The sequence below is a fragment of the Ailuropoda melanoleuca genome, chromosome 1 (assembly GCF_002007445.2).
Source record: "Ailuropoda melanoleuca isolate Jingjing chromosome 1, ASM200744v2, whole genome shotgun sequence".
Classification (NCBI taxonomy): domain Eukaryota; kingdom Metazoa; phylum Chordata; class Mammalia; order Carnivora; family Ursidae; genus Ailuropoda; species Ailuropoda melanoleuca.
This window is the reverse complement of record NC_048218.1, coordinates 104,002,589-104,027,259: the sequence shown is the minus strand read 5'-3', so window position 1 is coordinate 104,027,259 and position 24,671 is coordinate 104,002,589. Positions and strand designations below refer to the sequence as shown.

Here is a 24,671-nt window from a genome sequence, read left to right as displayed (position 1 = left end):
TCCCTCCCTCCCCTCCCTCCCATAGACACAGCCAGAATGTGTGTTCTCCCCACACTTGCCAACCCCTGGGAAGATCACCTTGCTCCTCTCTTGTTAATCAGATTCACGCCCCGGGCAAAGTCCCACTCCTCAGTGAGGGCTTCCTGGGCGTCCGTGAGCCCCTTCAGGTCCAGCCTCTGACTAAGCCAACTTTGTACCCCAGCCACAAGCAGAGACCAGTATCTGATAGGGACTCAGTAGAAATGTGGGGAATGAATCTGAGAACTTTCTCTAGCCTTCTGCAATTACTCCTCTGCTAAACTCCAGCATATTTAGTGTCTGTACCAATCATTTGAAGGCTGATGCACCTCTGACTTGTTAATTAGCCCCTTTAAGCCTGAATGCTTTGTCCTTCCCACACAGATTGCCAGTTCTTTGAGGAGAAGGACAGTGCATCATTTCCCCCCGTGTTTCTATTGCCTAGTAAGGTGGTAGTGCCCACAGATATTGATGATTGAAACGCTGCTCCTTTTTGCTTGACAGCAATGTCCGTTGGGAACCACGTTTAGAAAACTGATTTTGCAGAAGCCACAATTTTATTGTAAGTACATCTACAAAAAGAGTCTGGCTTCCGTGCATTTCAAATAGAGAGATCAATTGTCATCAGCCAATTGGTGCTTAGTTTTGTTCGATCACATTTATTGAGCAGTTGCTTTGCACCTGATGCTAAACCCCGCAATGTTTCTGCCTCACATGGATTCAAAGACAAGAGGGGTGTTTTGCTGCCCACCCCTGACCAGGACATAGTGTTTGTCATCACCAGCTGGCCACAGATGACTGGCAGGCAGTGTACATGGTTCCAGACACAGACCTTCTGGGTGGTGACGTGTCCCTGCTGCTCACCTAGTGTAGCCCCCTTCTGGGTGGTGCCAAATTGCTGTCTCTTCCCCTAGCCTGGGTCCTCCTCCGAGATCCAGAATAGATTTTCCAGCAAGTTAGCTGACTTGACCCCAAAAAGTCTGCACTGTGGTTTTTCAGAAAACTTCAAACTTAGCTTCTTAAGGAATAACCCGCAAAGGGGAAATGAACTCTGACAAGGCTAATAACAGGGATTTCAAGTAGTGTTTTAGGAAGCCAGTCGCAGAGTATTCACGTGTTAATTCACTGGCAAGTTCTGTGGCAGGAGCACCCCCACTCTGCCCTCCCCCAGCTCCAACTGTTGTGCTGCAGCAAGATTTGGTGTGAGGCTGAGCCCCCCTTTATAAGCTGCCCTCCAGATTCTGTTACAGCAAGAGTCTGGTGAAAGTGATCCTTGCCTACCAGTCTCACACAAAGGCTAGGAGCTCTACCAGCCTGCTGCTCCGTGCAGCTGCAAACCCGGTCTGCTCCGGCTGAGCGGCGACCCAGGCTTTCACCTGAAAATGAGTGGAGAGGGGTCTTGACGAGCCCCCAAGACCTCCCGGAGTGGGGCGGGGAGGGAGCTGACAGCCAGAGTGGAAGGAGACCGCTGGTCCCCGGGGATCAGCTTGCGATTAGCTGCTGCCTGGATGCTCCGCGAGCCAGTTGAGCATCCTGCCTGTGGTCCAGAGGGTGCTGGAGGCGCATCTTGCGGTATGCCTGCGTGGATTTGAGCCATCGCCCAGAGGCGAGCCCGCATTCAGGCACGGTGGACCGGCTTGGGCAGGGCTGCGTGCAGTCAGTGCGAATGCTCAGCTTTAGGCGTCTGCAAAGCCTTCCGACTGCATGGATTTGGCTGTTTAATCAGCCGAGGTGACTGCCCGGGAAGATTTGCGAGCCTGATCCACACTCCAGCTGCTGTGACAACTTCAGGGCTGGCTGTTTACTTCTCTCGGTGCCCGGACTCTGTTCTGCACCGCAGCCACTCCTGGCACTTGCCCGGCTCTGAAGTCGGCCCTGAGGACTCCTCTGACGGCATCCCCAGGAAGGGGGAGCAAGGAGGGGTTAAAAGACGAGCAGAAACCCCCCCAGCTGCTCAACTTCTCGTGACTGCCTGTGTTCTGGGGTTCTGAGAGGGACCGTGCGCTGCCCGGGGAAGCAATGCAAGTCTCCATAGCCTGCACAGAGCACAATTTGAAGAGCCGGAATGGTGAGGACCGACTTCTGAGCAAGCAGAGCTCCACCGCCCCCAATGTGGTGAACGCAGCCCGGGCCAAATTCCGCACGGTCGCTATCATCGCGCGCAGCCTGGGGACCTTCACCCCTCAGCATCACATTTCTCTCAAAGAGTCCACCGCAAAGCAGACTGGCATGAAATATAGGTATGGATGTCAGATTCCCTCTGCCCGGGGTTTGTGTGCTATACAGGTGCAGTGGGGACAGTTCATGGGTTTTGAAAAGTGACTTACCCACGGGTGAGTTGCCTAATTTAGAATTCTCCGGTGTCTCTAAAATAGCTCCTTCGGAGAGGGGAAACCCAAAGTGGTTGTGCTGTGTGTGTATAGTATTTTTAAAAATGCAGCCCATTTTGTATGTTCTGAAGTACTGGGAACATCTTAGAGGCTGTATGAATCCCAGTCTGCGGAGATTAACACAACTGCTGGAAACTGGTATTGAGATCAGGGTAGTTTTTCAAGAGCAAACGTGTTGGTCCTGTTTTATGGTGCAGACTGAAGTTTCTGGGATTATACTATTCAAATTAGTTTCCCATCTAGTACTGCATTCTGATCTATCTTTCGAAAGACCAAGGCAATGAATACTGTGCAAGCTCCTAAGGAAGTTGTGTTGCAGGAAGAAACGCCTGTAAAGGTAAATTAGATTGAACGCTGATGTCTTTGAATCTAAATTACTGCTTGAAATAAAATGGAGAACTTCTTGTGAAACATGGAGAAAAAGTTAATTGTTTTATTATGACTTCCCTCATACATTTTTAAACTCCTTCTTCCTCTAGGTTGTTTTCCATAGTTGGCAACCTTCCTGGTAATAGTTGATGGTTTCCTTAATAAAGAATGACTTAAATTTGATAAGTAGAAAATTTCATTATTCAATTATGTGACTCCTGCCTTCTCATTCTATCTGCTTTGCACTGAGCCTTCCTGGCTTTATTTCTTTAAACCTACTGTGCTTTCGTCTCAAAGTCTCTACAGATGTAGAGGAGAGAAGCTAATGGTGCATCTTCCAAAGGCTTTGGTTATTCTAGCGTGCAGATAGGATTTTTGTCATTTATGTACATTTAACTATCCCTCGTCTTTGTTCAGAACCAGGTTTTAGGATGGAAGGAACTGGATACAATTAAAATAATGCACACCTAAGACTTCCCATGTGGGGTTTCCGAAAGAGGCATTTAAACCACTTTCTATAAAAGTTACCCTTGCAAAAGTTTCTTTGTAGAGTTATGAGAGAGCTTCTCATTGCAAAGACATCAAGCACTGTTGTTTTGATATATTTCTGAGCCATTAAGAGAGCAAGCCGTGTGTGTGTGTGGGGGGGGGTACCTAAAGCTTTGTGCCCCGACTGCAGTATGATGTGAGCAGCCTGACTCCAGGCAGCTCTGCTTGTCCCAGGATTTCCATGGTGGCGAGTGGGGCCCCCCACACACAGTTTGCTAACTGGGAGTGCAGTCTCCAGGACATTGGTGTTTTGTATTGCTGCTTGTGTGGTGCCCGCCCAGCCCTGCCCCACGGACACAGAGCTGCTCTGCATGCAGTTGGGCTGCTGCAAGAGGGACAAGCTGCGGCCTTCGTCCGCGGGGCCCCCAGGAATGGGCCACTCAGAGATAAGGCAGATCACAGAGGTGACTTGGAGTGTGGCTGCCAGCATTGTAGCAGCACCTCGAGCTCGCTTTCTGCAGACCAGAACAAACAGAAAGTAGCAGTCTTCATTTCTTGTGGCAGAGTTTCATAGTTTCTTATGCACCATTGTGTTGGAAGAGTTTGGTTTTATGAAGATTTTCCGAAGGCAGGAGATTTCCATCAAGGCTTTTCTGGTAATATTTACAGCTCAGCTCAGACTGGGTGACAATTGTCTCTCTTTACAAAAGCTCAGTGTGCGAGTAAGATTCACTTGGGCATCTTCCATTACTGGCAACTAAGGACAGCTCTTCTCTGACAAAGTTAGCCATCTGTGGTTTTCAGTTTTCCTTGAATCATGTTGTTCATGGTGACTAGACAAGATTCTCCACTCCCCTCTTACTCTGAACCGTTTTACCTATGACAGGCAGGTGGTTTTGTGTGTGTGCGAGTGTGACTTAACCCCTCTCTCCTTCAAATTCCACTCAGAGTGCCTTTAGGAAAGAGATTATGAGATTGTGCCAAATGTACACTAAGACTTTCTTAGGGTTGGGGGGAGAGAGAGAGAGAGAGAGAGAGACAGAGGGAGGGAGGGAGGGACTAGCTCTGCAGTTTATAAAATATGATAGAAATATTTTTATTAGCTGATTTAGCCTTTTCTTTGACCTTAATGTCACTAAAATATCATGTGTTACTGATAACAAATAGCAAACATTTAGAAAGTGGCTAATTGTGTTTACAATACCTTTCTCATCCTTGAAAATGATTTCTATAGGCATAGCTTAATCTGGGATCCATGAACTCTATAGAAGATAAAAAAAAAAAACAGGGTCTTTTCTTACATCTTTTTCCCAAGGGAGGGCTCATAGCTTTCATCGGAATTTGGAAATGTCTACTACTCACTTTTCTTTTCTGTCAAAAAGCAGTGTTATAGAGTGAAGAGGAATTTTAGTCAACAAATGTTTATTGAGCATCTGTTATGTACGAGGAACCCTTACTAGAACTGGTTTCACAAAGGTGCAGAAAGCAGACTAGGTTTGGGGCTTACAATCAGGTTGGGGAAGCAGATCACAAATAAGAAAATAAATAATGCTCTATTAGGAGACATTCTTGGGAAGGCTATATTTTGGGAGGGTGATGGTCATGCCTGGGCCACCTCAGCTTCTCCATTTTGAGGCTACCATCTCTGCTTCAGTTCCAGAATTATGGTTGCATCTGGGGGCATGAGGAATTGTGCCCAGATCGGCCATCCATTTGCCAACCCAGGGCCTTTTTTCAGGTCCCAACCCTGCTGGTTAAGGTGCTAGCTACCTGGCCACTGAGGACCTACTTACTATAACCCTGATAAATAAGTAGAATGCTTTCCACTCATTTAATGCCTTAAAAATTTTAACGTCCAATTCCTATCATACCCCATGTTACCATCTGTTAATTAGGAATTCATGAACTTGGGATTTTAGAAAGAATTAATGTACACTTGTGTGAAGCATCTGAATTTTGCAAGAATAAAATACTCAAAGCCACTGTTACCTTCACATTGCCATTGTGCAAAAATCTTGCATAAAGTTAGCTATTGTTTCAAGGCTAAGGATGAAAAAAGTCCACTAGAGAAATATGCTATTCAGATGCTACTTTCAGCCTGAGAGAACAGGATTCCGCCTAACGTTTATCCTTGGGACTATCCTGTATGTAAATAACGTAAGACCATTTCATTTCTTAGTTTTTACACTTGGACTTTGTTAATGCATGAGAGCTCCTTTATTTTAGTTTTGTGTGTATCTTTGATCTCAGAGTTCATCACGCTGTGTTAGAGTTTGACATACACTCTGTAACCATATATGATATAGTAGGCCCATACATATCTCTCATCCTAAGAAAGTTAAATCACTGAGAACAGAAGTTAAATTAGATTTGTTTTGTTGTTTTTGCTTATTTGGTTGATTGGGTGTCTTTTTTTAAAATAACTTTTTCGGGGGCGCCTGGGTGGCACAGCGGTTAAGCGTCTGCCTTCGGCTCAGGGCGTGATCCCGGCGTTATGGGATCGCCCCACATCAGGCTCCTCTGCTATGAGCCTGCTTCTTCCTCTCCCACTCCCCCTGCTTGTNCCCTCCCCCTGGCTGCTTCTTCTCTGTTAAAAAAAAAAAAAAAAAAAATTAAAAAAAAAAAAAAAAAAAAAAAAAAAAAAAAAATAACTTTTTCGAAGGATCCTACTTCCTAGTATTTGACATGGTCTCAGAGCTTTTGTCATTCAGGATTGAGTACATTTGTACTGATAAGCTACCCACCCCCATTCTAAAATGGTTACTTTAGTCCTAGAACAATTTGAATATTGACGGACCCAATTTCATCTAGAAAAATCTTACCTGTAACATATACATCCATGTCAATAAAACATTGTGCCGTAATGTTACATAAAACAGGCTTTGAGATTGTTCAGAGAATTCTTTACAAGAATCAGTATTGTTGAACAAATCTTTAAATCCCAATTTAAAAAGCTATTTTTTTCCCAGTTGTTTAGGTTAATCACATTTTACCATTTTTGTCCCTTAAAATTTTTTTGAAATAGAGACTCAAAGGAATTTGGGAAAAAAAAAATTCTATGTACCATTACTCCAGTTTGCTCTAGTGGTAACATCTTCCATAACTATAGCACAACATCAAAACTAGTAAACGTACATTGGTATAATCCACAGAATTTATTCAGATTTTACCAGTTATACATGTGTTCATACGTGTGTATGTTTATATGCCTATGTAGTTTCATCACATGTAGAAGTTTGTGTAACCACCACTGTAGTGAAGAGTCTGAATTATTCCATCACCATGAGGCTCCCTCATGCTACCCCTTTATACCCACATCCGTATTAACCCCTCCAATCCTTAGTCTTTGGCAACCACCACTCTCTGCTCTAGCTCCATAATTTTCTTGTTTCAAGAGCATTTATATAAATGAAATCATACAGTTTGTCATCTTTTGGGATTTTTTTTCCCCCACCCAGTATAATTTTCTTTAGACCCATCTGAATTGTTGTGTGTCTCAATAGTTCATTCCTTTTTATTGCTGAGTAGTATCCCACAGTATGGATGTTTCGGTTTGTCCTTTGGTGGGTGAATGGTTTGAAAAATCAGGTCGTTGTCATTCTTATTTTTAGCATGCATTAGATAACTTCAGATTGCAGCATTTTCCTCAAATTCCTTTGGTTCCTTTCAGTAGCACAGGGAATATAATCCAAACTACCTAACGTGGCACCTGAGGTCCTTCATGGTGTGGCTTCCGTCAGTTTTTCCCATTTGCCGCTGTGTTCTCATCTTTCCTCCGATGAGCACATGCTTCATAAGAAGTACCTACCTGAAAGAAGACCCATCATAGTACCCTGAACCTTTTTGTTTTTTTATGTTTCTGTATCATTTTCCATTCTCATCCTTCTACTCTAGAATTCTCCTACCTCACTTGGTCAGGTGAACTCCTGTGCATCCTCCAAGGCCCAACTCTAGCATAGCCTTCTCAGTGAAACCTTCCCCAGCTCCACTCCATATAGTGTTAAATAAGTGTTCTTTAGTGCCTCCACTGCAACTGGTTCTTAGTTCTGTTATGGAAATCATTGATTGCATAGTGTTGCTATTATCTATTTGCATCTATGTCTTTCCCATTAGTCTGTGAGCAGCCTGAGTTTTGGAGTTTATTCATCTCTGTAACCGCAGAGTCTAACCTGGCACTTGGCACATGATAGGGACTCGAGAAATGCTTAGAAAATGAATGACTACACCTGTGGGACACTATGTTAAATGCTGGACATAGGAAGTGAGAGGGTTGTCTCTTGAGTATTTACAGTTTGGTGAGACTAGATATCTACATAAGAAGGCTGTGTATGTTAGTGATACAAAGAATAATGGTTGCTGTAGTTTGAGGAGACCTCATTCAGCAGGGGCTATAGGAGTCAGGGAGAGGTCACGTGAGAAAAGCCAGAGAAGCTGGTATTGAGGAAGGAGAAACATTAAGATGAGCAGAGAAGGGGAGGAGGAGAGCAGACTGCAGCTGGGGTGGGCAGCATGGCCCAAAGACTATGTATGTACTGGTGAGAAATAATGGCATAGGGCAGAGGGATTGTGCAGGGAAGTGGGGAAGAGAGCATCTTGTAGAGGTAAAGAAGGGTCGAGTTATGGTACCTTGGAGGCCAGGGCAACCCATTTAGACGTCAGGTGAACATGAGCAATGGAGGTTGCTGATTTTTGAACAGGTTGTCTGATTTAAGTTCTGTTAAGAAAGGATTGACCTGGCAGTTGTCTCCCCCCCTCCAAAATTGAGAGGTTGTAAATGTGAAGTAAGAGAATTTGTTTAATTCCATAGCATTCTCTACTTGCCTGCAGAGAATCAAGACTACAGGGAAGACTCAGACCAGATACCTTGCCCATGCCATTCCTTTCATAGCCTCTTTATTAAAGCACACGTGTCCTTTACCGTTCTTTACCTCCCACGAATGGTGGGCAGATTTTGAATCAAAGCAATTGAAGTGAAAGATCAATCTTGTCAGCCAATTACGTAAAAGGCACTGAGTGTGTGTGTGTGTGTGTGTGTGTGTGTGTGCGCGCGCGCGCACGCGTATGGGGAAAAATAGGAGGAAATAGGTGGGCTGAAGGAGGGGGGAAGAGAAGAGCCAGCTCTGTGGCTGTGTTTCAAATAGAAATATTTGATTTCAATCCAGAGAAGAGAGCAGCTTGTTTATTTAGAATGCTAGTTTTTTAAATATATATATAAAGAATACCATTGTCATTTCCACTGACACCCATGGGTGTGGGCTTTCCTCTCTTCCTCAAAGCAAAATGGTGAGAATGGGGGAGGTGGAGAAACCTTCCTGAAAATTAGTTGGTGATTCAGTCTCATAGAGTTTATTCCACCTCTGCAAGACAGCAGTCAGAAGTCTGGCATCCATGGGATGGTGAGAAAATGGTAGGAGGGGAGGCAGCCTCCCGGAAGTTGTTAGGCAAACGTCGTTCCAGTTCCATAGTTCTGTGTGTGTGTGTGTGTGTGTGTGTGTGTGTGTGTGTGTGTGTGTGTTGTATGGGGCATGCATATGCAGCACATGCAAGTGAAGGAATCTCTCCGAAGTGTTTCTAGAAACAGCTCATCTTCCAGCTATAATCTTCAATTGGGTTGTTACAGATGAAGGGTCTAACCCCAGTCCACTCATTGTCCCTCTTTGGAAGTGCATTCATTTTCTAGAAATCTTTTCTTTAATTAAAAAAAAAAAAAGTGCCGCAAGTACTTGAACTTGTAATTTGAGAAATGTTCTGAGAGGAGGAAAAAAATCCCATTACATTCAAAAGGGAAGTCAGATTCATAAACCTGACTTTGAGTTTTCAAAATCATTTATGAACAGAATGGGTTTTAGGTTCAGTGAATCTGATCAAAATATAGGACTCTTGGTTTTTTTTTTTTTTAATTCAAAACTTCCTCTAGGGGAGAAAACCCCTGCATGAGAAGAACTGAATTCACAAGCATCAACTCCTACTTTTCCTTACAGGAATATCAAAGCCATTCTGATAGTCATTAGACATGATAAAAAAGGATTCAGTGTTGCAAATTGATCATTGTATGTTTAAAAAATATTTTGGTCACCAGTTTTCCACTCTTTTCAGAACTAGAAAGTAAAGAGTGATAGAGACTGAAGAACTTCGGATAAAAGTCTTAAAAATTTCCATTTCAGTATTAAGAATCTTACGTGATCACTGGAAATAAGTGAGTTAGCAGTGGATATTAGCAGTGAAAGAACTTTAGATGCCATCTAGTTCAGTCCTATTATTTTATACAGAATGACCAGTCTCTTGGACAGAGTTACTCGAGGAGCTTATGGGAGGGTCAAGGCCAAAGTCAGGTCTTCTGATTTCAGGAGCAGGATTCCCTATACTCCTTTGGCTTCAACCCTGCAGGCGTTTGGTTATGCCCCATTTTTCAACATAGAAAGAAGCATGGTATATAAAATACTTCTAGAAAGGACAGTTCTCTTCTGTACATATGCATACTTTGCAGTTGAAACTTTCCTCTAGAAGAAGCAAAGCCCTGCTGTGCAATGAGAGAGCCAGACCAGCTTGCTTCATCTTACAGAGTTGTGAGGACCCCAGAGGAGCCCCGCAGTACATGTTCTGAAGCTGCACAAAAATTAAGTTCCAGATGGTAGTGTGCTTAGTGTCACAGTTGCTAAAGAATGTAGCCTCAGAGATCCACAAAGCACGGGCACAGATGATAGGACAGTGCTCCATGTCAACCCCGGATGTGAAATGCTCATTTGGACCTTCAGTACCGAACGTACTTGACTCCCTGCCATGCTTTTCAAGATTACTTTGAAAGCCTGCTCCTGAGAGTCAGAATCAAAATACATTTAGAAATCCTCATTGCAGGGTGATTTTCAGTTACTCAGATTGGAAACCAAAACAGAAGCCCAGCAGCGATTCTTTTTCTTGGAATCAACAACTAGGGAGGACTCTGAGAGCACTCGCACAGGCCATCTGGCCCAGCCCTCATGAGAAATCTGTCCTGTTTTTCCAATTTGTGCTGTGTGGCAGCTACTTGTAAAGGGCCCTAAAGAAATATTGTGTAATCTCCTTTCACGGCAGGCATGAAAAAAATTTGGCTCTTCTTTCTAAGAATTAGAATCATTCATTAAGCTCTGAAATCTTCCAAGGAAGCAATAAAATGAGGGTTTTGAGAACTGGTCTGTTGTCTGGACCCTAACAATCCAGTCAGGTTGGGAAATGAAGACAGAATGAGGAGCGAGGTAGCAAGGGCACAGTGGTGAGGCAAGGGGAGGCACTCAGGGGCCTTCTGGACGATCCCAGCCTCCTGTTGACACCTGGGGAGGGAAGAGATTCCTCCCCATTCCGGTCCAGCACCTGCTTACCTGGCTTGACTGTTCTGCTGCTAGATCATCCAACAAACAAAACAAAACAAAACATTTGACTATGACAAAATTCCTTCTTGCAATTGATGCAGCTCCTTTCATGGTGTCCTTTCAAGCTTCTTGGCCTGTCCTCTGTTGAACAGAAAATGAGCTCACTATAATTTCCTGCTTTGTAAGTCTCCCTGTACTTGAAAAACATTACTAACACTCAGCCTCCTAATTTTCAGGATGGTTCCAGTTTTTTCCTCTAGATTTCATTTTCTGAATCCCTACCATAATTAGGACTCTCATTTACAGCCTCCGTACAATGACTACATCTCCTTGAAGTCCTCCAGAACGGGATGCAATTCCAAGTAAAGGCCTAGACTTTTCAGTGCAGCATAGCAAGGTCACCTAATAACAGAAACCTGCTCTGTTCCCTTGTTTGCATTTCATGGCCATGCTTACTGGTTTATTTTTTGGAGGGGGGGATCATTTTTAGCATTTTGAACTCATCTTTGAAGACATTGATCTCTAATAGGTTTTAAAATTCTGACGCATTAGAATCATGGAGAATGACTAGGCTGATACATAGCAACTCTTACGAGATCATCAGCTCTAAAGGTAACAACGGTAACTGAAGTGTGGAAAGGGCAAATCTGATAGATAGGTTTCAGCAGTAGTTGGGTATCCAAATAGAAAAACTAATCGCTTATAGTATGACTAATATGCCTTTTGATATACTCTTATAGAGAAGTTTTTTTTTTTTTAATCTTGCAAGTTTAAAGATCAAGGCAACTGTACAGGACTATTCTTATTAACCAGAAAAGTTTTTTGTATTGGTAACTAACATCTTCCAAGAGAGTGCCCCTGAAGGGATTCAGCTGCAGGAAATTCCAAGCACAGTGTTCTCCATGATGAGTTTATAGCTACTAGAAGGCCCATCTGGTTGAACAGAGCTCTTATATAAGAAAAGTGAGCTTTTTCCTGAAGAACATATGCTAATAAAGCACACTCTTTTTCATTTCTTTGAAATTAATTTCCACTTTAAACTTGGTTTTTATGTTACTGGGTTTTTGTTGTTAGACTCTTTGGCCTGAGACCACAGCAACAAGCTGGTTTATAAAAACCGACTGTGTAAATAACAGGGCTTTACCGAATGGTACTCCTCTCTCAACTCAAGAACTGACAAAGAATTCGTCTGAGGCCATTTTGATGGAAATAGGCCTTTTGACTTACTATTACTCCATTTCCTACCTCGACTTGCCCAAGCACGTCTGCATTATGGAGTCTTTGCGCTTACCGAAAAGACTGGAAATGCTCAGAAAAAGTCTTTGTTTGATCTCAGAGGGTTTTCATCTTGCTGCAAAACATATCTGTTCAGTTTTAAAAGAAGGTCTATGAGCTATTTAAATAAAAAGTGGGAGTTGGAAAATTTGTGGTCTGATGTACACCTTCTCTCTCAATAATGGCTTCTCTACCATTTGCAAAGAAGTTTCAGATTTCAGTTTCACTCAAAGACAGTTTCTCCAAAAGCCATCTTCTGAAATCAGGAGGCTTCGATCTTAGTCCCTGAAAGCACGGCATCACTCCTTACCCAGAGAAGCGAGTGTATGCTTGTCTGAGGACTTCGAATTCTAGCAGCTCTGCCCCACAGGCTTCAGCAGGACCGTATGTGGTCCGGTTTCAAAAAGAGCAGTAATTTCCAAGGGAAACAGCAAGTATTCTGAGGAAGCAAAGCTGGACACGTCATAATAGAGTCATTTCCTGTCACCACTGCAACAAACTACCACAGACTTAGTACTTCCACACACAGATTTATACCCTCACAGTCCTGGGAGTCAGAAGTCTAAAATCAAGGTGTTAGGAGGGCTGTGTTCCTTCTGGAGGCTTCAAGGTAGAGATTCATTCCTTTGGCTTCTCAAAGACACTTGCATTTTGTACTTTGTGGCTCCTTCCTCTAAGTTCAAAACACACTTTCCACGTCTGGCTCTGTCTTCATGCCTCCTTTTTCTCATTTTGATCCCCTTGCCTTCTTCCTATAATGACTCCTGTGATAACACTGGGTCCAACTAGCAAATCCAGAATAATCTCCCCATCTCAAAATCTTGAACTTAATCACCTCTGCAAAGTCCCCTTTACGACGTAGGGTGGCCTCTTCATGTGTTTCAGAAATCAGGGCATGAACACTTTTCAGGGGCGGTTGCACAGCCTGCCATACCAGTCAGCTACTATGTTATGCCAGAGAGGGGAGAGTTAAAGCAGTCTAAAGTATCAGGCATTACATTCACATTGCTTTCTCTAGCATCTAAGACTGAAGCAAGACAGCCATAGGAATAATGAGGTCATTGAAAATGCAGGGCACTGGGGATTTTCTCTGTGTAAGGCTACAGCTTAGGTTTTTAATCAGAATAAAAATTCCTATTCACAGGGTATATAGCTCCGCTGTGAAAAAAGTTTAAATAGTCTTATCTTGGCCTTGGCATTTACTAACATGGCCATTATTGCTCAAGTCTGTTCTGCTTGGTAGGCCCTCCAAGGTAGCCCCTAGTGGAAATATCCCTTTTTGCTTTTTTTTTTTTTCTTTCAAGATCTAAGTACAAATTAGAAAATTTGGTGGTGGACTTTAATAGAAAAATCAATGGATGGCCATAAATATCAAACTATAATTAAAATGGCCATGACTCAGAATATCTGCTTCCAAATTTCTTCACTAAGCAGTGAGCTATGAATCTCAGTCCATCCTTGCACCTGGGGTGGTGGGAGCTGTAGCCATGTGCCTTTCTTCCTGATGGGATGCACCTGTGAGGCTCTGACAGAACTTAACCCTTTCATAAAACTCATGCTGGTCCTCATGAACGTTGTCGCAGCGGTGTGCTTTTGGAGATGTGTCTAGCAAGAAGTTGATGAAGCTGAGGTCAAAGAGGTTGCTGTCTGTGTTCTCTTCTAGGATTTTGATGAATTCCTGTCTCTCATTTAGGTCTTTCATCCTTTTTGAGTTTATATTTGTGTATGGTGTAAGAAAGTGGTCCAGTTTCATTCTTCTGCATATGGCTGTCCAAGAAAGAAGGACTTTCTTGCGGGGATGTGAAATTCTTTTACTGAACCCTTCTATTACATACTATTCTCTTGAAGTCGTTTGGTTGGCCAGTGATTTTAATTTTAATTGAGTCTCTCGTAGTCAGATAGTGTTTCCTGGAGGCTGCAAGGGAAACAATGCCTTAGTAGGAGGGAAGTGAGGAAGCGACCCCTTTTGGACCTTGCGAGTCACGGACTGCACTACCGCCCTGGACTCTAGAGCAGGATGCAAGGCACGTGTTCGAATGCGGTGGTGGAGGAGGTCATTCCAAAATGGGAATGGGCAGGTACTGCTGTAGAATCTCTCCCAGGGCGGGACAGCTCCACATGCTTGGTCAACCCCATGATATCACCTTGGTATAGATGTGACCGTGTATTTAGAGCCACCAGTGCGCACCAAGGCCTGCTAGTAGTACTTGAGAGCAGGAAGGAGAAGAGCCTGACCTATCTTGCTGTCCCCTAGATTATCACCAACACGGTCTGTATTCCAACTTGGAGAAGACTATTTCCTAATACAAATAGAACAATGACAACGTTGGTGAATGTTGACCAAAGGAAAGAAAAATAAAACAAACTGAAGTCTGTATGTTTATTCCACTAATGAACTCTGCCTGGTTCCAGATCATCGATGGCCACTGATGGAGCAAATGTGATGAGCTTACTGTGTCACCTTCATTTCTTAGCAGGAAGGCAATACTATCACCTGATAAGACCATTGGTCAAATATTTGACCTTTAACGAGGATTAGTTTTAGCAATAGAAATATTCAGAAAATGTTTATAGTTTTTCTTGTTGGTTATTTCTGCTAAGGATATTAGCCATTACTTGATATTTTGAGATGGAAATGTCTTGGGGACAGGGTTTGACAAAGACAAATGCTAATTATTATCAGAATGCCCAAATAACATTCCATGTCACTAAAATCTTTGTTGATTGTCTCATGTAAACATTTTAACCAAGGGGTGGGTTGAAAGAGCTTAATATTATTTATTATCTTTGAGGAGAACTTTGAAAGGGGATGGGAGGTAGTGTTATGCCCTTTTTCAATTATAGCAACTGAGGCACAAAAGCAAAACCTAATGATATATTGTGCTGTCTAAAATATCAGACTTTTGGTTTCAATTTTAAGTTCAGACAGCTTCTGGCCAATTTTTCCTTATAATGACCAGCATATATTTATGCCAATGGTGACTCAGAACAAAACAAAATCTAACATTGGCAAGTGACCTTTCTGGGCAAGGTTCTGGTTTCCCTTGTTGGCATGAGGCAGTGGAATGGTCCAGGTGCTGGGTATCCTCCATTGTTACTCTGCCCAGAAAACCAGGGCAGACACGGAACTAGAGCAGTACAGTGGTACTAAGAGGGACTACTCAAGCTCGGGGCTGATCCCAGAATCCATAGGCTGATGGGAAATTCAGAAATTATGTGGGGTTTTTTTGTTTGTTTTTGCACATCATGCTATTAGAAATCTGTCTTGAGTGGGAATAAGTACACCTTCAGGTATTAGTAGGCAAAGTTATATGTGGCTCAGGAGACACAGATATTTTCTAGTTGATTTTTTTGATAGATACTTATCATACATATTTAGCCCAGCAAGCTGCGTGTGTGTGCGCGTGTGTGTGTGTTTAAGGTGCAAACACAAAACATGGGTAGTGGGAGTGAATGGCTTCCTGGTTAGCGAAGGGTACTACAACATTCGTTGACGCAGCCTTGTCTTCACTAGCAAGTTACTTAACTTCTCTGTGCTCCAGTGTCTGTAAAAATGGACCTGGTAATCCTGTATGGGTTGTTTGAAAGACTGTAGGAGATGATGTATATAAAATACCTATTGTTATCCATCATAAATTGTCAATATCACAAACACAGGGACAGAATAGATGAGGCCCTACAGCATATGGTGATATCATCGGAATAGGTCTTTTTTTTTACTGTTTTTGTTTGTTTTTGCTTTAGAACGTTCACATTTTAATCCTCCCCAGTGCTAGCACAATGTCTGGCTTGTTGTAGGTGAGCAATAAAAGCTTGTTGGACAGGTGATTGGGTGCATGGATGATTCAGTTTTCATAAGCTTCGAAGGCATCCATGGGATTGTATGATAAAGTAGTTCTCTTGGCTTCCAGTGCAGGCTTCATTCTCTACCAGACTTGTTCTCTTCATGGTCATGATGAGTTTTCTTTCCTTTGGTGGCAAGAATCCTGTCTGCTTTTGATCTTGGCTGCTGAAAAGCCGGATCTATGCTTGCTGGTTTCTGTTGTATCTACTTATACCCAGCCTCGTACAAAAAAAGAATGTGAGGTGATTCCCCAGATTGCATGAATTATGGGAGAGAAAACTAGAAGGGCAGGGTTAAGACAGGAATTAAGGATGCTTGTAACATCTGTCTTGTCCAGACCTTAAAGCGTGCATGCGTCCTTGAGAAGCATCTCCTGGCCATACGCTGTGTTGTTCCAAAAGACAAAAGTGCAGCTGTGTGCAGGGTCCTAGGGGAGGATTGTGCAGGGATTGCCCGAGTTTTTGTTTTCGTTGTTTTTCTGCTTAGAATGTGGGTCTGTGTAAGATGGTCATTCTTGAGTTATCACTTGAACCTTTACAAAGAAGGGGGCATTGAAAACAAGGTGGTCTATAAAACTATATTCCTTATGGTAGTAAATAGATGAAGTCTTGAAAAGGGACTACCTGCATGTAAACTATACTTTGGGAGCAAATTACTTAATATTGATAAATAATAGAGATTCCTATCGGTCAATTAAAATTTGTGACTAACAATTCCCAAACTTCTTTAATGACTTGGACTTTGAACAGAACAGGATGTTCAAATGGAGCTGGCAGAGTTTTCTCCTGGAGGCACATCTGGCCTTTTCTCAATGGCCACAGTAAGCTGGGGGTCTGAATTCCCCAAGGACCCAGGCAGCAGAACAACTTGATACCCCAAACCCAGATCCAGTCCCTCCAGTCCACACTGAGCTACACCATTTTCTTTTGAGATGCATGAACAGAAAAGGGATCTTCTGGTTTGGTTGCAGTGGGGGCAGACGTGGAGAGACCATTTAAAAATATTAATATATGTGGTTTCTCCCTGTATCTCTGCGGTTTTTTTTTTTCTTTGTTCAAGCAAGTAGCTTATGCTTTCTTATTTGCAGAAAGTGTTGTTTTTGTTTTTTGTTTTTTTTTTTCCAAAAGCCTAGGCCGATTGAAGAGCCAGGTTTGGGAGAAAAGGCATTTCCCGGATTAAGCTGAGATTCTGCTGAATGGGAGGTTCAGTGGAAGGTCTGTGGCCCCATAAGCCTTGGCCCCTGATAGCATCCGGAAAATATGATAGGATTTCATAGGGAATGGTATCGGAGAGACTGGATCCCTAGCCAGGGAGTCAACCTCTCCCAAGATCTCTGAAACTCCCTGTGTTGCTTGAAAGTAGTATAGTCAACTGTCATGTAGTCTGGGACAAAGGCTGTCTCTGGGGTAAAGTGGACAGATGAGCAATGGTGGGCGGGGGGGATTCCTTGGTGCCCTGGGAGCATAAGACCCTGGGACCTATGGCAATCCCAGCAGCATGGATGGGGCAAGGAGAGAGCCAGTATTATCTGAAAGTTAAATTTCCTGTTAGCTTGGCAGGAGTAGGAGGGCTACCTGAGTTGAAATTAATTTATGGAAAAATTTTGGTATGCTCTGTTTCTTAAACACTTGAGTTTATGGACTGAGTTTCTTACCTGCTTTGTGTGCCTTTTGGAAGGTATACAAGTTGGGCAGGAAGGGTAATCTAGGCATCATTTCAAGATGGGAAATCAGCCAACTAAAGAGGGATGAAGAAGACGATACATGCTTCGTGCTGTAGAGACAGGAGTCCCCAGGCCTAGCCATGCAGAAACTACATATATTTGTCTTAAGAATGAGAGAAGTTATTTTTAAAGAAATAGGAGACTTTTTTATTAGAATTTTCCCATCATTTCTTTTTGTTCTGCCTTCACAACAATAGAAATTATTTATTTGGTTAAAAACTCCCTCTTAACAGCACACTTATTTCTCAAAAGAATGATTAAATGAGCTCCACTTTGATTTAGAACAAGAGAGAATATGATTAAAATTGAAGCCGAGTTTTGTAGTGCATAGCTGAGCGTAAGGAGAAAATTAAGGGCTCTGAAGTCGTCCTGAACTGAAGCCAAGCAAAGTGCAGACATATAAGTAAGGCACAGCAACACCATCTTAGGGAGCCTGTTGACTGCCCGCATTATTACTAAACTCTCATGCACTGTGCTAACCACAATGTAGCAGGAGTTCGTGGACAGGTCTGTCTCATTATTAAACTATTGCCCTTAAAGCTTTTTTCATATTTAATTATGGTTATTTGGAGTGGAGTAGGGGTTGTACAGAGTAAATCCTAGCAAAGCATCATGCTCATTTGTATGGATTCTTAACTATCAAGGTTGATAGGATTTCTAAGGAGTGGAGTCACTCAACAAACAGTTCCTGAGCTGCCCCTCTGTGCTGGGCACCGTTCTGAGTGTTGAGGATCAGGGGGTGAACAGAACAGTCTTTGCCTTTATTTATTTATTTATTTATATTTTATTTATTTATTTATTTATTTATTTATATTTTATTTATTTATTTGACAGAGAGAGAGAGACAGCCAGCGAGAGAGGGAACACAGGCAGAGGGAGAGGAAGAAGCAGGCTCCTAGCGGAGGAGCCTGATGTGGGGCTCGATCCCAGAACACGGGGATCACGCCCCAAGCTGAAGGCAGTTGCTTAACCACTGTGCCACCCAGGCGCCCCAGTCTTTGCCTTTAAAAAGCATATGTTTTAGAATAGGGAGAGAGAAACAAACACAAATGTTCAGCAGGTCAGTAGGCAAGACCTGCCATGAAGATAAGCTGGGCAAGGGACAGAAAGTCCTGGAGAGTGCTGTTTAAAGAGAGGGACAGCGATGTGTTTTGAAAACTTTTCATCGTGGGCTGGAAGAAGGTGAGAGAGCAAGCCTTCTGAGTATCTAGGGGAAGATCAATCCAGACAGAGGACACAGCAAGTTCAAAGGCCCTGAGTGTACTTGCTGCATCTGAAAACAGTTATGAGTCCAGTGAGGTTGGAATAGGCCAGGGAGGGAGAGCGGCAGCTAGGAGTGAGATCCAGAGGGCCTTCTGGGCTCTGGTGAGGACTTTGGTTTAATTCTGAGTGGGATGAAGCCATTGTAGGATTTTAAGCTGAGGAGTGACAAGATCTGATGTAGGCTTTGTAAGGATTGCTCAGATATCTCACCGCAGGGGTACAAATACAAGTCAAGGGGTCAATCAGATGCTGCAGTCAGGAGAAGGTGACTTGAACTGGGGAGATAAGGATAGAAGTGGTGGGAAATGGTCAGATCTCGTGTACACAAGCCCGTGGTATTATTGATGAAATTCTTGCAGATGGAGCTTCTAAGCTGGGGCTGTTTGCTATCATGGTTAGTCGTGTTTGAATCCAGCGCTGCCACTTACCCTGTCTTCTATGCTGAGTCAGCTTTTCATCAGTAAAATGTAGATGGTGACAGTATCTGTCTAGCAGGTTGTTAAGAAGATTAAATAAAGGGCCCAGAACAACACTGATCTTAATAGTTTAGCATTTTAATTCTATCATGTTCGTGTTAGGAAATGTCTTATGATCAACATCAAGCGTTATTCTAGTCATGTTTCTTTGTTCTGAACAGCTATTGTTAAATGGATGGTATGTTTTCAATTGGTGGAACTTTATAATTTAGGAAATACTGTGAATCAATGTAAAAAATTAGAATGCACATATATCCTGAGGTTTTATTAGCATTAGCTTTCGGATTTTTACTTAAAGTTGTTTTTCCCTTTTAGCTAGAGATCCATTCCTTATTTTTCCTTTTTTTTTTTTTCCCTTCCAAAGAGAAAAAAATACCCACCAACCCCCTTCCTTCAAATTTCAAAACTGGAAAGCAAACATTTCTTCAGCAATGCTGGCAGTTTACTTTTATCGTGCCTTATCTAATTCTCTTCTGGCACTATACTGAGTCACAAACAAGAAATCATTTTTTTAAATAAAAGGCAAGCATTCAATCATATGAAAGTTTTATTTTCCTGATACTAGAAATCTGGATTTTCATTCTGGATTGCTTGAGTTTTTGATGGGTGGAAATTATTTTGAGCGTCACACCTTTTAGGCCAGAATGAGGCTGCAGTGGTCCTTACCACTGAGGAGCTGGCCTCTCTGGTTCACTGTGGCAGTGGGGAGCCACCGCAGATTGCCACAGCATAGGCTCCTGGGGTCTGTTGCTCACGTTGTCCTCCATCAAGTCAACAAACCTTTATTTAGTGTCTATTATGTGCACTGATAGACTTTGCATAAAGCAAAAGAAATATTGAATACAATCCTGGATCATCTCAGCTTTCACCTTACTGGGGAGATAAGATTCACCTGCTTAAATGGATTGAGAATAATGGAGGTAATATAAAATAGATTGCTCAGTAGAATTATAAAACTATATCAAGTTGAATGCTATTAACTGTGCATCCCTACTCACCCAATCCTTGTGGTCAGCATCAAAAAAAGAGGAGGTAGCTGACTTGTGCTCACAAAAGGAGGAGAAAGGAGAAGGCTGGCAGCCCCTCAGTCTTCCTCCCATCTTTATGGTTAACTTGATTTGAAGTGTCACAAGCCAGAGAAAGCAGGGGCAGAAGACTGGGGCTTCCCAATTCTAGGAACTAGGGAGAAAGCCCGGAATCTAGTGCAACGTTTCCCATTGCTTAGGGAATGAGACTTGTCCTATACAGATAGCTGCCCAGTACAGTGGCAGTCACCTCACGCAGGGATTGCTGAGAGCTGGATTCCAGCAGAACCAAGCCTGACACTATCTCTACTACACTCTCCCCAAATGAATAGTAAGAGGCTGAATGGGGAGACAATGAGAGGTCTCTTTGTGGAGTCGGGCAGTGGTCTTCTTCCTTACACCAAGACCCAACAAGGGAATGAGGTATGTCTCTTCCCACCCCAAAAACAAGAGTGAGACTCTAAGAAAACCACTCATGATTCTGCTATAACTGTCCACCATTCCCCAAAATGGGGATAGTGAGGGATGCTCTCCTGATATTTTTCAAGCCACCGGCAACTGCCAGTGTGTGGAGGAAGGGTCCAGGGGAAGATGGAGGGTACCACGTGGAGCAAAGGCGTAAGGATGTATGAAGAGGTGTGAAGGTAGGATCCAGATGGGCCTGCAGGCCCTGGAAATTGAAGCCGAACAAGTGAGACTGCAGGGTTCTGGGTGGTGCAGGGGGTAAACATGGAGGAGTTGGTAAGAAGCTATCAGCTGAGGTTGACAGAGTAATCTCATAAGAGGTCGTATGATCTGAGCTCCAGGAAAACAAGCCAGGGCAGCAGTTAGGCCCCAGATTTGGAATGGACCAGAACTCTCCATAAGCAGAGCAGCAAGATGTCTCTGTCTCTCTTTTTCCCTCGTTTTCCTGGACCAACACCAGAGGAAGCATGCAAGGAAGAGATGGAGACGTGTCTTAGGGGCAGAAGACCCTGTCTTTCTCCATTCTCCTGTGCCAATAGTATCTTGAATAGGGTGGGGTCAGGGATGGGAAGAGAAGAGAGATGTGAATTAGATATGGGGTCGACACTTAAAAAGGAAGAGGGCTCAGTCTGAGAAATTGTTTTAAGAAAAGTGGCTGAAAAGGTATGAAATTGAGCCAGCATAGCCTCAGTGGAAGCCGTCGCCTGGTGGAAAACGGAGGTTCAAGCAGGAGAGTTGAAAGCAGTGAGTAGGAAAAATAAAACTCACTGGTGTTTATAATCAATGTGGTGAGGTAAGGGTATATGCCGTGGGCAGGAAGGGAATTGGGGAAAGGTCAGTTCTGACCAGAGAGTTAACAAGTCTTCAGAGAGAAGGTGGGGCTTGAATCCTACTGTTGAAGGCTAAGGTGGTGGATGAGTGGAGTGGAGTGGAGAGAAAAGGTGAGCCTTGCGGGGTGGTGAGGGGCCCAGCCTGGAGGGAGTACAGCCCCGGACAGTGGGACGAGCCTGCACACACACAGCTGCCTGGTCCAGAGGTGTCCCTAGCTCCCGGATGAGAAGCTGAGATATGGCCTGGAAGACCGCCAGTGGTCACTGCATATCCTTTTGCACTAAGTAGTATGACACAAAGGGTGCCTTGGGAAGGTGACTGGTCTGCGGAAGAGAAGAGGAAAGAGTGACCCTGAGGAAGTTATTCCAACCCCATGTGTGGGGCAGAGGGACTGAGAAGCACAACTGTCACTTGTTATACCCAGACTTTCATTCAGTTCCATTTATTGACCATAAATAATGCAACTTTGCTCTTGAGTCCCTTCCTCTTAAGCATTTAAGGGCTCACTGGGTAAAGAGGTGGGGGCCTGAAGCCCTACAGCCTGTTTATAGTGATCCATTCAGAAGCTCAGGCTCCATGTCCTCACATGTGCAGTGATCCACTTTGGAGCACCCTGACCATCCTGCATTTTATTTATGCTACTTGCTTTCCTCCTGTTATCTCTGATTCTAAACAGCTCTGTGCTCTTCCCCCTTTGAAGCGCATTAGTAACTATGGAAACGTGATGCTATTAGAATGGGCAGAGCTTAGTGACATGCACAATTTCAGCATTAAGGTGGTGTTATGTGACAGCTGGCAGTGTGGATGTCTTTGTTGAGGAAGGTAGGTGACAGGTGTTGTGACCACATACAGGTAGAACATCACCTCTGGTAGACAATGTGGATGTTACACTTAAACAGAAAATAGGGCTACCTCGTCACCTTGAAGACCACTCCCAGAGGTCTCAAATAGCTTGGAAAGGGGACTATTGAGAGGAACAGAAAGAAGGAAACTTTTAATATGCTAAAACAAATAAAATGTCCCCAAAGTGTGTGTGTTTTGGAAATCTCAAATATCTCCTAATCGTGAGCAGAGATATCTGTTTATTTGAAATCTCAAATATCTCCTAATCATGAGCAGAGATCTGTGTTTATTCGAAATCTCAAGTATCTCCTAATAATGATCAGAGATCTATGTTTATTTGGCCCAAACTCTAAGGAAATAGGATGAGTATTGCAAGCTCAGAGGGTGCAGTATGACTGCTCATTTGGCCTATATCCTCACGGGTTGTGGAAATTTCTCTCAGGGAAGGGGGATGTCAGCAGTTGCCTTTTCTGACAGAAATGGCTACAGGCCTGGCTCCAGCCAGAATGAGCCCTGAACACTTCACTCACTTTGTGACCATTCCCCTCCCTGCCCCCAGGTCTCCTTAACCCCTCACCCTACCCAGTACCTCTGACTGGCCCCTTTTGCTTCATGTTTCTCTTTCTTAGGAAATACTCACTATTTTCCACTTCCACGGCATCAGTAGCAAGTAACATTAGCTCAAATCAGTATGTTCAAATGTAATTCAATAGAAGATGTTAAACAAATTCGGATTAATGGTCGACAAGTATGACAAGGGTATGTGTCTTGTTAATTCACGGACACATTTGCTGGATTCAATATTAAGATAGACTGGAAAAAAATCCAAGTGTTTGCTAAGGTATTTCCTCTCTTCCCTATTTTATTGCTTACTGCAGTAAGCTGAGTAATGACCCTCAAAGATGTCCAAATCCTAACCGCTGGAACCTGTGAATGTTACCTTATGTGGCAAAAAGGACTGCAGATGTGATTAAGTTAAGGATCTTGAGATGGGAGATTATCCTGGATTATCTGAGTGGGTCTTACATGTAATCACAAGTCTCCTCACCAGGGAGTGGCACAGAAAAGTCAAGCAGAAGGCAATCCAATGACAGAGGTGATAAGATATTGGAAAGGTTATGCTGCCAGCTTTGGGGATGGAGGACAGGGCAGGGAGCCAATGAATGAAAGAAGCCCTAGAAGCCAGGAAAGGCGAGGACTCAGATTCCCTCCTAGTGCCTCCAGAAGGGACCAGCCCTGTCTGCACCGTGACTTTAGCTCAGTGAAACCAATTTGGGACTTCTGACCTCCAGCGGTGCAAGAGAATAAGTTTAGGTTGTTTCCGGACAGTACGTTTGTGGTGATTTATTATAGCAGCAATAGGAAACTAATACATCCTACTAAGCTAAAATCAGGAAAATGGAGCAGAAGAATCCATTTAAGTGACCAGAGTGTGCAAATGGCATTCTCTGTGAGCATTGCCTAACTCCAAGCCCCCTTCTTCAAAAAGCCTTTCTTTCCCATCTGTTCAGGAGGGTTCTCACTTTCTTGCCTCTGTGTGTACAATTTACATGCCACTTACCTTCTGTCTGGCATAATTACTAGCTATCTGATGGATGAATGTCTTATCTGTTAACTTGATAGTAAATTTCTAGAGGGCAGAGACCCCATCTTTTATTTTTCCTTAACTAACTCACCCAGCATTTATTGAGCACCTCTTATATGCTAGGCATAGTTCAGAGCACTAGAAGGGCAGAGTGGGAGGAAGAGGTGAAAAGACAAAAACGTAAGTAAATTTGGTAATATATGAAATGCTATGTCGACAATATACAGGGGGGCATTAACATCCATTTGGTTCTTACTATGCGTAGGCACATTGCTGAGTGCTTACAGTTAGTCGATTTGAAACTCTCAACATCCCTATAAGGCGATGCTATGATCTTCATTTTATAGGTGAGTAAACTGAGGCTTAGAGAGGAAATCAATTCAAGGTTACCCAACCTGCCTGACTCCAGAGGCCAGCCTCTTAACCATTCTGCATTACTGCGTCGATAGGCGTGCACAGCTTGAAAGCAGTGCGAGCGTGAGCTTCAGTGATGAGTAGCCTGCATGGCCCTGAGTCAGAATCTTGATCATCAAAGACACTAACTGCCCAATGCCTATTGTCTAATTAAAAGCTGGTCATGGATTAGGAGCATGTGACAAGTACATAGATAACTCTAGCTCAAGATACAAAGAATTAATTGCCATTCATCTTTCTGTGGCAACGTCTTCTTGGGTCTCTAAAAATTCTTCAGGAATCTTGTGAACAAGAGGCAGGAAACTGGTACATACT

The 24,671-nt window shown here is 43.3% G+C and overlaps 1 protein-coding gene across 3 annotated transcripts in view; it reads left to right on the top strand.

The window, feature by feature from the left end:
• The window catches only part of KCNAB1 (potassium voltage-gated channel subfamily A member regulatory beta subunit 1), a 403,750-nt gene that overhangs the window by 131,403 nt on the left and 247,676 nt on the right, over positions 1-24,671 (top strand). The window contains exon 1 of one of the 3 annotated variants that reach the window (XM_011228956.3): positions 986-2,258. The exons of the other annotated variants lie outside the window; for them this stretch is intronic. Within the exon in view, the coding sequence (XP_011227258.2) occupies positions 2,038-2,258 (221 nt within the window). The 5' untranslated portion in view covers positions 986-2,037. Of the gene's footprint in view, positions 1-985; positions 2,259-24,671 lie in introns of those variants that run through there. 3 annotated transcript variants of the gene reach the window in all.